General features: G+C 40.9%; 1 protein-coding gene across 2 annotated transcripts in view; it reads left to right on the forward strand.

Annotated features, from left to right (window-relative positions):
- The first annotated feature begins 435 nt into the window (after positions 1-435).
- Positions 436-12,459, forward strand: part of PGR (progesterone receptor) — a 98,139-nt gene continuing 86,115 nt past the window's right edge. For both annotated transcript variants that reach the window (XM_061202656.1, XM_061202657.1), the window contains exons 1-2: positions 436-2,087; positions 3,340-3,491. In XM_061202656.1, coding sequence (XP_061058639.1) covers positions 436-2,087; positions 3,340-3,491 — 1,804 coding nt within the window. The remainder of the gene's footprint in view (positions 2,088-3,339; positions 3,492-12,459) is intronic.

Below are 12,459 nucleotides of genomic sequence, written 5' to 3' on the forward strand. Positions count from 1 at the left end.
AGCGGGAGAAACAGTCGAGAGAGAGAGCCGCTTTGCATCGCTTTCGAAGCCGCCGCCACTCGAGTGCCGACTTGTGAGTACTCTGCGTCTCCTGTCCGCAGACTGAAGTCGGGGAACTCTCTTGGAGAACTCTCCCAGTTAGGAAGCGAGATCCCTACAACTGCCTTCGCCTGCTCTCCCCACCTGCCTCAAGGACGGAGCAACTGCCACCCCTCCCCTGCCTACCGGACCGAGGGCAAGGGCAGTAGCTGATCGGTGCCGCCCCCTTCCGACCCAGGAGGTGGAGATTTCACCCCCCTCTCCACCGTCCGGTCCAGCCAAATTCAACACCTATTTCCTCCCCCCCGCTGCTCTTGTATTCCTGACACCCCCTCGTCCTTCCCCTATCCCTCCTCCCCAGAGACAGGGGAGGAGAAAAGGGGAGTCCAGGTCGTCATGACTGAGCGGAAGGCAAAGGATCCCCGGGCTCCCCACGTGGCGGGCAGACCGTCCTCCCCCACCCAGGTCGGATCCCCTCTGCTGGGACGCCGGGACACAGGCCCCTTTCAGGCGAGCGAGACCTCGGACGCGTCGCCTGCAGCCTCGGTCATACCCCTCTCCCTGGACGGGCTGCTCTTCCCTCGGCCCTGCCAGGGTCAGGACCCAGACGGGAAGACTCAGGACCAGCAGTCGCTGTCAGACGTGGAGGGGGCGTATTCCAGAGTTGAAGCCATAGAGGGTGCTGGAGGTGGCACCTCTAGACCCCCAGAAAAGGACAGCGGACTGCTGGACAGTGTCTTGGACACGCTACTGGCGCCCTCGGGTCCTGGGCAGAGCCACGCCAGCCCGCCCGTCTGCGAGGCCACCAGCCCTTGGTGCCTCTTTAGCCCCGAGCTTCCCCAAGACGCCCGGGCTGCCCCTGCCACCCAGGGAGTATTGCCCCCGCTCATGAGCCGACCAGAAGGCAAGGCTGGTGACTGCTCCGGGACGGCAGCTGCCCAGAAAGTGCTGCCCAGGGGCCTGGCACCGTCCCGGCAGCTGCTGCCCCCGACGGCCGGGAGCCATCACTGGCCCGGGGCCGCAGTGAAGCCCTCTCCGCAGCCCGCTGTGGTGGAGGTGGAGGAGGAGGATGGCTCCGAGTCCGAGGGCTCCGTGGGTCCGCCTCTGAAGGGCAAACTCCGGCCTGCGGGAGGCCCGGCGGCCGGAGGAGGAGCCGCGACCGTTGCTCCAGGGTCGGCCGCAGGAGGCGTCGCCCTGGTCCCCAAGGAAGATTCCCGCTTCACGGCGCCCAGGGTCGCCCTGGCGGAGCACGACGCGCCAGCGGCGCCCGGGCGCTCCCCGCTGGCCACTACGGTGATGGATTTTATCCACGTGCCCATCCTGCCGCTCAACTCGGCCTTCCTGGCCGCCCGCACCCGGCAGCTGCTAGAGGGGGATAACTATGACGGCGGGGCCGCGGCAGTCAGCGCCTTTGCCCCGCCGCGGGGCCCGCCCTCGGCCTCGTCCGCCCAGGTCGCGGCCGGCGACTTCCCCGACTGCGCGTACCAGCCCGACGCCGAGCCCAAGGACGACGCATTCCCGCTCTATGGAGACTTCCAGCCGCCCGCCCTGAAGATCAAGGAGGAGGAGGAAGGCGCCGAGGCCGCCGCGCGCTCCCCGCGGCCGTACCTGGTGGCGGGTACCAACCCCGCCGTCTTTCCGGATTTCCCGCTGGCGCCGCCGGCGCTGCCTACGCGAGCGCCGTCGTCCAGACCCGGGGAGGGGGCGGCCGCCGGCGCACCTCTCGGTGCGTCTGTCTCGTCCGCGTCCTCGTCGGGGTCGACCCTGGAGTGCATCCTGTACAAGGCGGAGGGCGCGCCGCCCCAGCAGGGCCCGTTCGCGCCGCCCCCCTGCAAGGGGCCGGGCGCGGGCGCCTGCCTGCTGCCGCGGGACGGCCTGCCGTCCACCTCGGCCTCGGCCGCCGCCGCCGCCGCCGCCGCCGCCGCCGGGGCGGCCCCAGCGCTCTACCCGCCGCTCGGCCTCAACGGGCTCCCGCAGCTCGGCTACCAGGCCGCGGTGCTCAAGGAGGGCCTGCCGCAGGTCTACCAGCCCTATCTCAACTACCTGAGGTGAGGGCCCGGGGCGGGGCGCGCCCGGCGCGTCGCGAGAGTAGCGGTGCGGCCGCTGGCCGCCGCCAGCTCCCGGCCCTCAGCGCCCGGCTCCGGCTCCGGCTCCGGCTCCCCCGAGTGGCCGCGAGGGGTGGGTGGCCGGGGCGGGGCACAGCGCAGGTTGGCTTCCTTTTCCTTACCTCTTCTCCTCATTTTTTTGGGGGACACCAAAGGGGCGCAGAATATGCTGTTTCCGGAGCGTACCTCCCCCCGAAAATAGGTTTCTAAACTTTTCAGATCTGCGCGATCCCAAGACGAGACCAGCCGTGATTTCTAAAAGTGCAGCGTCACTCTAGGTCCGCTGTAGCCCCGCGGAGCGGAAGGGGTGCGGCGAGTCGGGGGCCTTATAAAATGCTTTTCTTCGTAGAAGGACGATTGCTGGGAATGTCTGTCTTGGAGAGGAGACATTAACGCCCCGTTCTCCCGGGAGGGGTGGCACTGGATGTTGGGTAGCGGGCCAGAACCCAAAGCAGAACCGTCTCAGGGGTCTGGACACTCAACCGCTTCATTTTCATACGAATCTCAAGATAAAAATTCATTTATGTGTAATATGTTTACATTATGGATTGAAACATCAATCACTGCAGTACCTTGTATTCCAATATTGTTTCGAGTTCGCTGCAACTTTTTTTCACACAGGTTTTAAAAAACATTTTAATTTACCTATGGGAGTAATGGAATTTTAAAGAAAAAAGAAAAAAATGCTCTCGGTTTGGAATCTTGTTTTGTGAATAGTCAAAACAGTGGCAGTATACCGAACAATACTTTAAAATGACAAACACATATTCTTGTTTAATTACAGAGTTGAGTTTTAAAAACTCAGTAGCATCTCTTAAGTATGATTGTACTCTTAAAGCAAAACCACGTTTATCGTTACCCAGCGTGTACAAGGTCATAACATTTGATTTGTCAAAGACTGAATTGATTCTCTATAAGGAGTTTTGTAGAAAGATTTTTTTCTGGATATAAAATTATATATTAATTCTTTATTATTCTTTCGTGTTGGTGCTCCTGATGAAAGGCTAATAACTTTGCCAGTCTGATGAATCCAGTCACAGGTAGTACATCAAGTTTAGTTTGCATGTCTTTCAAGTGTATTCGGTTCTATTTTCTAAAAACCCTTTCACTCTTGTCAATTCTGGGTTAAGAAAACTTTAGTATTAGATAGTGGTGCACCTAAAAATAAATGGAGTACTTTGTTTTGCATTTCAAGGCCGGATTCAGAAGCCAGCCAGAGCCCACAGTACAGCTTCGAGTCATTACCTCAGAAGATTTGTTTAATCTGTGGGGATGAAGCATCAGGCTGTCATTATGGTGTCCTTACCTGTGGGAGCTGTAAGGTCTTCTTTAAAAGGGCAATGGAAGGTAGGCTCCTTTCCCCGATCCTTTCTTGTTGGTTTAATTGTAAATGGAGACCATCTAATATTTTATAGATTTTAATCAGCCCTTGCTTCCTCTAAGAAATGGTGGTATTTTCGTATAACTTATATGATGATGTTTTAACAATATATATTTTATTTATAATACTCCGTATTGAATGGGGTTGGATATTATAATTGCATACTATTTGACTAACGCTTTTAATATTAGACACAAGTCATACTAATCTTGGGAACAATGTGAACATTGTTCATTAACTATTTAACTTTAAAGAAACAGATTTGTTCTGATTGTATTTTTACATTTCTATCATATATATTATATATAATATATACCAAATTAAAATTTTCTTTCAAAAGAAAAACGGTAAAAGTTGTCAAAATTCTATATGTACATATATATATGATGCAGTTACAAATTTTCTACATGATTTTGTCTTTTCCCTACATGCATGTTTATTTAATAATTATATAATGGTAATTTAAACAAAGTTTAAAAGTTCCCTTTTTGTTTAGTATATTTTTGTAAGTGTATAGGAAATAGGTGTAAACAGTTTAAAGCAAAAGAAAAATTTAGACATCACAGTTATATAATTTCTGAATAAGTATGTTGCTTTAAGTAAGGCTTTCATGTTTTTAAAATCATCTAAATTACATATTTACCTAATGATTTTAGATTGACTTGCATAGTGTATTTCAGACTTGAACTTTCATAGAATATATGTCTTAATTTCTCTTTCTATCTACACTAAGCTCTAAGCAGCCAAACACATTTATATCTGAAGACAGAAATACATTTAAACATCATTTCACATTTGAATTCTAGCAATAAGTGTATTTTATAACAAGCTGACGTGAGTTTAGGGTTCTCTCTGGAGTTCTGATATCACACCTAGACAAGGAACCAAAGATCTGAATGTCTGCTTTTTTGCTTCCTGTCTGTGAGTTCTCTAATTTCAAGAGCCCTCTACTTATGAGCAGGAAAGGAGGGAGTGGGGAATTTTTACCTTAACGGAGAGTTCAAAGGAGTTGACATGCATATTTAATACACATTTACACCAAAAGAATATTAACCCAAAAGACATTTAACAAAAAAATTCACTATCCCTGTAGATAGCTAACATGTAATTCTTTACAACTGCTGTGCCCTTTTGATGAAAATGATTCCCAACTATTTATTAATGGTATGTGTACCCCTCCTACTGAAATTAATTCTTCATAAAAAATAATCGCTTTGTGTATTTCTAGAACATGATTGTTTTCCCCAAAGGATGAATGTATTTCACTGATGTTGAACATATGTATTCAGCTTCAGGGGGTTTTAATTACATTTTAAATTAGTTGAGGTACTGTGACAAGAGGTTATGTGAGAAAACGGGACAACTGACAGTAACCTTAACTTTCCAACTGACATCATTTAGTCATAGTTACAGTTTGAAGTCCTTTGTGTGGAAGAGTCAATTCTCCGGTGCGTAATTAGAATTACTATTCCCGTCTGACTTTGGTTCTGGTTTCTTGAACATTCCCCCCTGCATTAATATGATTTTCTTTATGCTTACAGTCTCCTTAGTCTAATTCTTAAGTGAATGGCCCCCTTGGAGTCCTCTAAAAGCCAGTTTATTCTAGCCCAGCTCCCTCATTTTACAGATACACAAGTCCCAAAGACATAATGAGATTCTAAAGAGCATACAGCTAGTTGGTAGCTGATTGTTAGTCAACATAGGTTAGATTTTCTTTAATTGCAATCCTTATAAATCAGAGATGGTATGCAAAAGTAGATATATGACAAATGCTACTTCATTCTTGAAAGTTACTTCAAAAGTGTATATAGCACCAAGAATACTCTAATTAAAATACAAATGCTTTCACATCATTATTATCAGAATAGCATCCTAAACATAAAGGAAGTCTTCCCAAATTTACTCTTAGAAAGCATTTGTTGGACCACTACTGTTGGCATGGTTCTGCTTTAGTTTTGAGTAATAGAAACGAAGTACCTTTATTCAGCAATATTTACAAAGAGGAGCTCAAGATAGATGTTGATAAATCATTCATTTGGCTATTAAAGGACAAGTAAGATTATTGATCTCTGGACATTGAGGAGAGCTTGTAAGTGTATATGTTCAAGGAAGAGTGAAGAGATTAAGATTAGACTGACTAAGACTTGAAGATTCATATTAGAAAATTATTAGAGTTAAAGATTAGGAAGTTTGATTGCCAGTGCTTGCTTGAATCAGTGATTTAAGGCAAGAAAATAGAATGTTCTGGGAGTTTTCAAGAGTGAGAAAGATGAGGAGAAGAATTTTTGTAATTGGAGAAAAATACCAGGTTTGAAATCTTAAAGTAGGGCTGTGTGATAAGCTGCTTCAAGGTAGAACTATGTGTGGATGCCAATATGTCCAGAAATTGAAAGTCAATAGTCAAAAATATGGATATTAATGTTACCAAGGATAATGATAATACTGGTATTTGGGAGTGCTTTCTATGTGCCAGTGACTAAGTGTTTTATGGGTCTTAACTCATTTAAGCCTTATAATGTAGACATTATTATTACTTTCAATTTACAAATGAGGAAACTGAGGTTCAGAGATGTTAAATTGTCTTAATCACAGTTAAGAAGTGGTGGAGTAGGATTCAAATTCAAGGGGTGTGACTCCAGAATCTGTGCCCTCCACCACTATACTTCCTTTCTCATAATAGGAAATTCAGTTTAAATTCCAAAAAGAAACAATAGAGGGTTGGAGGAAAAAAATGTGAGCCAAGTGATAAAACATCTAGGAAGGTAAAAATGAATCCTAATGGAGAATTCAAGATCAAGGGTGATTAGAAGTGTGTGACGTAAATGGATGGGTGTTACTAACTCCACATTTAAGGCAGCAATGAGAAGACACAGTTAGGGGCCAAGAGACAGTTTCCCCACCTCTCCTCCAAGTTAGAAGTGGGAGACAATAATGCCTATGAAGAAGTCACCCAGGAAAACTGGATTTCCCTTGGTATGAGACAGAAAAGAGAAGAGGCAGAGAAAAAAGATACCGCTCAGGAAGTAGGGGTATGGGGTGGGGAGAAATGACCTCTCTTAAGCTGAGAAAAAAAAAAGAAAAAAATGAATTAGCCAAAAAGTAATTGGTTGAATAGCCCATTGCATTCCTTTACTAATACTAGGACTGAACCAGGAAGTGGTCAGAAATTGTCTTAATACCTTTCAAGGAGAAGTCATCATGACCTGCCAGTCCTATAAATGCAGGCTACTGGCCTTGTATTAAGAAGGAAAAGATCATTTCTCACTGGCTTACCTCTGTACTAGCTCAGTGCTAGGGATATACTGAACATTTAGTATATAACTGTTTGCTAAATGAACCAGTCATAACAGATGATGCCAAGCTATTATTCTTTGCATGTTTTACACTGTGACAGCATTTGTAGTGAATACATTTGATGGAATATGGTTGGGAAATATTGTAATACAGTTGAAACATATGATTTAGAAGACACTAGGCTAAGTAAGTATTGATGGATTTTTAATTATATTACATTGTTAGCCTCATTTTTTCTATCTTTATTGAGGTATAACTGACAAATAAAATTGTAAGATATTTAAAGTGTACAATGTCATGATTTGATGTATATGTGCATGGTAAAAGAATCCCCCCCCCATCAAGTTAATTAACGTATCTATCACCTCACTTATTTGCCTTTCTTTTTGGCAAGAACATTTAAGTTCTACTCTCCTAGCAAATTTCAATTATACAGTACTGTACAGTGTTATCTATTATAGTCACGATGTTATACATTAGATCCTCAGACCTTATTCACCTTATACCTGAAAGTTTGTATCCTTTTACCAACCTCTCCCTATTTCCCCATCCTCCAGCCCCTGGTAACCACTTCTCTGCTCTCTGTTTCTATGAATTCAACTTATTTTTTTGATTCCACATGTAACTGATACCATGTGGTATTTGTCTTTCTCTGTCTGGCTTATTTCACTTAGCATAATTTACTGTATGTTCATCTAATTTTTTGTTCATGTATTAATTAACCAAATATTTATTGAGCATCTGCTGTGTGCCAGGCACTACGCCAGGTGCTAGTTGAAAAGCAGTAAAACAGGACAGACCTAACTGGCTGCAGCACTAGTGGAGTTTTTAGTGTAGTGGAGAAAAGGGACATTCTATCAATTAGCATGCAGGTATCAAGTTACAGATGTGCTAAATGAATGGGTTATGCCTGGACAACTAGAGAATTGACCCTTCTGACAGAAGCTGAGGATGGTGGGAAAAGTCTTTTGGAATTAGAAAGACACTATCATAAGCAGACCACAGAAGAAACTGAATAGAAATGAAGTATTTTTAAGAAAAACATATTTCTTTCTGAAGTTGAGTAGAGTTGGTGTCATAGTCTAAAAATGAAAACTGACTTGGCAGCATCGTTCTCCCTGGTATGACTTCCAAAACAGAAACAATGAACATTCAAATTTTTTTAAGGTTTTATTATTTTTTAGAGCAATTTTAGGTTTACAGCAAACAGAGATTTCCCATGTACCTCCTGCCATGACACATACATAGCTTCCCTTATTATCACAGTCCTCCACCAGAGTGGTACAACTGATGAACCTACATCGACACATCATAATCACCGAAAGTCCATAGTTTACATTAGGGTTCATTCTTGGTTTTGTAACATTCATTGGGTTTGGACAAATGTATAATGACATGTATCCATGGTTAGAGTATCATACAGAGTATTTTTGCTGCCCTTCCAAATCCTCTATGCTCTGCCTGTTTGTCCCTTCCTCCTCCCCAACTCCTGTCAACCACTAATATTTATATTGTCACCATAGTATTTTGCCTTTTCCAGAATGTCATATATTTGGAATCATACAGTAGGAAGCCTTTTCAAATTAGGTTTTTCCCTTAGCAGTATGCATTTAACCTTCTTCCATGTGAAAAGCTCATTTCTTTTTAGTGCTGTATAACATTCCATTGCCTGGATATTCCACAGTTTATTTATCCATTCACCTACTAAAGGACATCTTGGTTGCTTCCAGGTTTTGGCAATTACGAATAAAGCTGCTATAAGGATCTGTCTGCAGGTATTTGTGCGCACATCAATTTTCAACTCCTTAGGGCAAATAGCAAGGAGTGCAATTGCTTGGTAAGAGTATGTTTAGTTTTGTAAGAAACCACCAAATTGTCTTCCAGAGTGGCTGTACCATTTTACAGTCCTACTCTCAATAAATGAGAGTTCCTCTTGTTTCACGTCCTTGCCAGCATTTGTGTTTCTCAGTGCTTTAGATTTTGGCCATTCTAATAGGTGTGTAGTGGTAGCTCATTATTGTTTTGACTTAAATTTCCCTGATGACAAATTATGTGAAGTATGTTTTCATATGCTTATTTGACATCTGTATATCTTCTTTGGTGAAGTGTTTGTTAAGGTCTTTGGCCTATTTTTTAATTGGGTTGTTTTCTTTCTGTTGAGTTTTAAGAGGGTTTTTTGTTTTTTGTTTTTTTTTGTATATTTTGGATAACAGGCTTTATCAGATATGTATTTTGCAAATATTTTGTCCCACTCTGTCTCTTTATTCTCTTGGCAGTGTCTTTCACATAGCAGAAAATTTTACTTTTAATGAAATCTGGTTCCTCAGTTCTTTCTTTCCTGGATTATGACTTTGGTATTATATCTAAAAATTTATCACCAAACTCAAGGTCATCTGGTTTTGCTCCTATGTTATCTTTCTTTTAGGAGTTTTATTGTTTTGCATTTTATATTTAGTTCTGTGATCCATTTTGAGTGGATTTTTGTAAAGAGTGTAATGTCTGCGTCTAGATTCACTTTTTTGCATATAGGTGTCCAGTTGTTCTAACACTACTTGTTGAAGAAAATGTCCTTTCTCCATTGTATTGCCTTTACTCCTTTGTTAAAGATAAGTTGACTATATTTATGTGGTTCTATTTTTAGGCTTTCTATTCTGTTCCATCCATCTATTAGTCTGTTCTTTCACCAATACCACAATGTCTTGATTATTGTAGCTTTATCATAAGCCTTAAAGTCAGGTAGTGTTAGTCCTCCAACTTCAATATTGTGTTTCCTATCTTGGGTCTTCTGCGTCTCCATATAAACTTTAGAATCTTTTGTTAATATCCATAAAATGGCCTTCTGGGATTTTGATTGGGCTTATATCTGTAGATCGTTTTGGGAAGAACTGACATCTTGACAATATTGAATCTTCCTATCCATGAACATGGAATATCTCCCCATTTATTTAGTTCTTTTAGCCCATTTATTAGAGTTTTATGGTTTTCCCCATATAAACCTTATACATATTTTGTTACATTTATACCTAAGTACTTCATTTTTTGGGGATGCTAATGTCAATGTATTGTGTTTTTAATTTAAAATTTCACTTATTCATTTCTGGTACATAGGAAAGCAACTGACTTTTGTATATTAGTCTTGTATCCTGTGACCTTGCTATAATTGCTTATTTCTTCCAGGAGTTGTTCTGTCAATTCTTTTTGGATTTTCTACATAGGAGAACATATCATCTGCAAACAAAGACAGTTTTATCTCTTTCTTCGCAATGAGTATATCTCTTATATTCTTTTTTTGTCCTTTTGCATTTGTAGGACTTCCACTACAGTGTTGAAAATGAGTGATGAGAGGAGATATCTTTGGCTTGTTCCTAATCTAATGAAAAGTCTTCTAGCTTCTCACCATTAAGTGTGACATTAGCTGTAGGTTTTTTGTAGATATTTTTATCAAGTTGAGAAAGTTCCTCTCTATTTCTAGTTCACTAATAGATTTTTCATGAGTGATTGTTGGCTTTTGTCGAATGCTTTTTCTGCATCTGTTGATATGATCAAGTGATTTTTCTTTTTTAGCTTGTTAATGTGATGGAACACATTAATTTTCAAATGTTGAACCAGTCTTGCATACTTGGGTTGAATCTCATTTGGTCATGATGTACAATTAATTTTTATACTTTTTTGGATTTGATTTGCTAAGGTTTTGTTGAGGTTTTTTGCGTCTATATTCGTGAGAGATATTAGTCTATAGTTTTCTTTTCTTGTAATGTCTTTGTCTAGTTTTGTATTAGTATAATGCTGGCCTCATAGAATGAGTTAGGGAGCATTCTCTCTGTTTTCATCTCTGAAAGAGAATGTAGAGAATTGGTATAATTTCTTCCTTAAATGTTTGGTAGAATTCATCATTGAAGCCATCTGGGCATGGTGCTTTCTGTTTTGGAAAGTTATTAATTATTGATTCAAATTCCTTAATAGATAAAGGCCTCTTCAGATTGTCTGTATTTTCTCATGTGAGTTTTGGCAGATTGTGACTCTCAAAGCATTGGTCCATTTCATCTAGGTTATCAAATTTGTAAGCATAGAGTTGTTCATGGTATTCTTTATTGTTCATTTAATGTCCATAGAATCTATAGTGATGTCTCCTCTTTCATTTCTGATATTAGTAATTTGTGTCCTCTCTCTTTTTTTGTTAGTTATCCTCTCTAGAGGCTTATTGATATTATTAATCTTTTCAGAGAACCAGCTTTTGGTTTTGTTTATTTTCTTTATTCATTTCCTCCTTTCAATTTCATTGATTTCTGATCTAATTTATTATTTCTTTTCTTCTACTCATATGACTTAATTTACTCTTTTTTTCTAGTTTCCTAAGGTGAAAGTTTAGAAGATAGACCTTAGATCTTTTTTCTTTCCTAATATAATATTTAATGCAAAATATTTTCTTTTCTAATATATTTAATGCTAAAAATTTCCCTCTAAGCACTGCTTTTGATGTATACCACAGATTTTGGTATTTGTGTTTTCATTTTCATTTAGTTCAAAATACTTTAAAATTTCTCTTGAGATTTCTTCTTTGAATCATGTGTTATTTAAATTGTGTTGTTAAATCCCCATGTACTTTGAAATTTTCCAGTTGTCTTTCTGTTATTGATTTCTAGTTTAGTTTGTTTGTGGTTTAAGAACAGACATTGAATGATTTCTGTTCTCTAAAGTTGTTAAGGTGTGTTTTATGGCCTAGTGTTATGGTGTGTTTTATGTGGTTTATCTTGATGAATATTTCACGTGAGCTTGAGAAGAAGGTGTATTCTGCTGTGTTGGATGAAGTAGTCTATAGATGTCAGTTATGTCTAGTTGATTGTTGATGTTGTTGAGTTCAACTATGTCCTTACTGATTTTGTGCTTGCTGTATCTATTTCCGATAGAGAGCTGTTGAAGTGGCTAACAATAATAGTGGACTTATCTATTTCTCCTTGCAGTTCTATCATTTTTACCTCACAAAATTTTGATGATCTGTTGTTAGATGCATACACATTAAGAAGTGTTATGTCGTCTTGGAAAATTGGCCCCTTTATCATTATGTAATGCCCCTCTTTATTCCTAATAACTTCCCTTGCTTTGAAGTCTCCTTTGTTTGTTAAATTTTTTTTTGGACAAACTCATGAATTATTTTTGCTGTCTTTAGAGCTCTATAGTGCTTTCTCCATCTTTTTTAGTCCACAACATTATCCAACAGTCCCTTCCACCATAATGTCTTTGATTTATATTTGGGCTCTTGAGAAGACAATTTGCCAATAATCTTATTTAATTTAATTTTCTCTCCATAGAGTCAACCCTATGGCAGTTTTCCTGTTACTCTAAAAATAAACATGTAGTAATTCACTGGACTTCACTTCTAAACTCTATAAATAATAATAAATACTATTATTAATAGATAATAAATTGGATAATTTATTCTCAAGCTGCAGGTCTCTCAGTTTAGTATTTAGCCTGAGTAGTAAGCTGGTTTTAAGCACAATTTTGCATTATGATCCATTGATATAAGCCTCCGCTTTACTGAAAAGAAATGGTGAGAAAGATGGCTTTTGGTATCATCAGCTCAATATTTGGTTATGTAGGGTTCTTAATCCTACTGCAAGAACATGAAGGGGAAGTATT

The sequence above is a fragment of the Eubalaena glacialis genome, chromosome 10 (assembly GCF_028564815.1).
Source record: "Eubalaena glacialis isolate mEubGla1 chromosome 10, mEubGla1.1.hap2.+ XY, whole genome shotgun sequence".
Lineage (NCBI taxonomy): Eukaryota > Metazoa > Chordata > Mammalia > Artiodactyla > Balaenidae > Eubalaena > Eubalaena glacialis.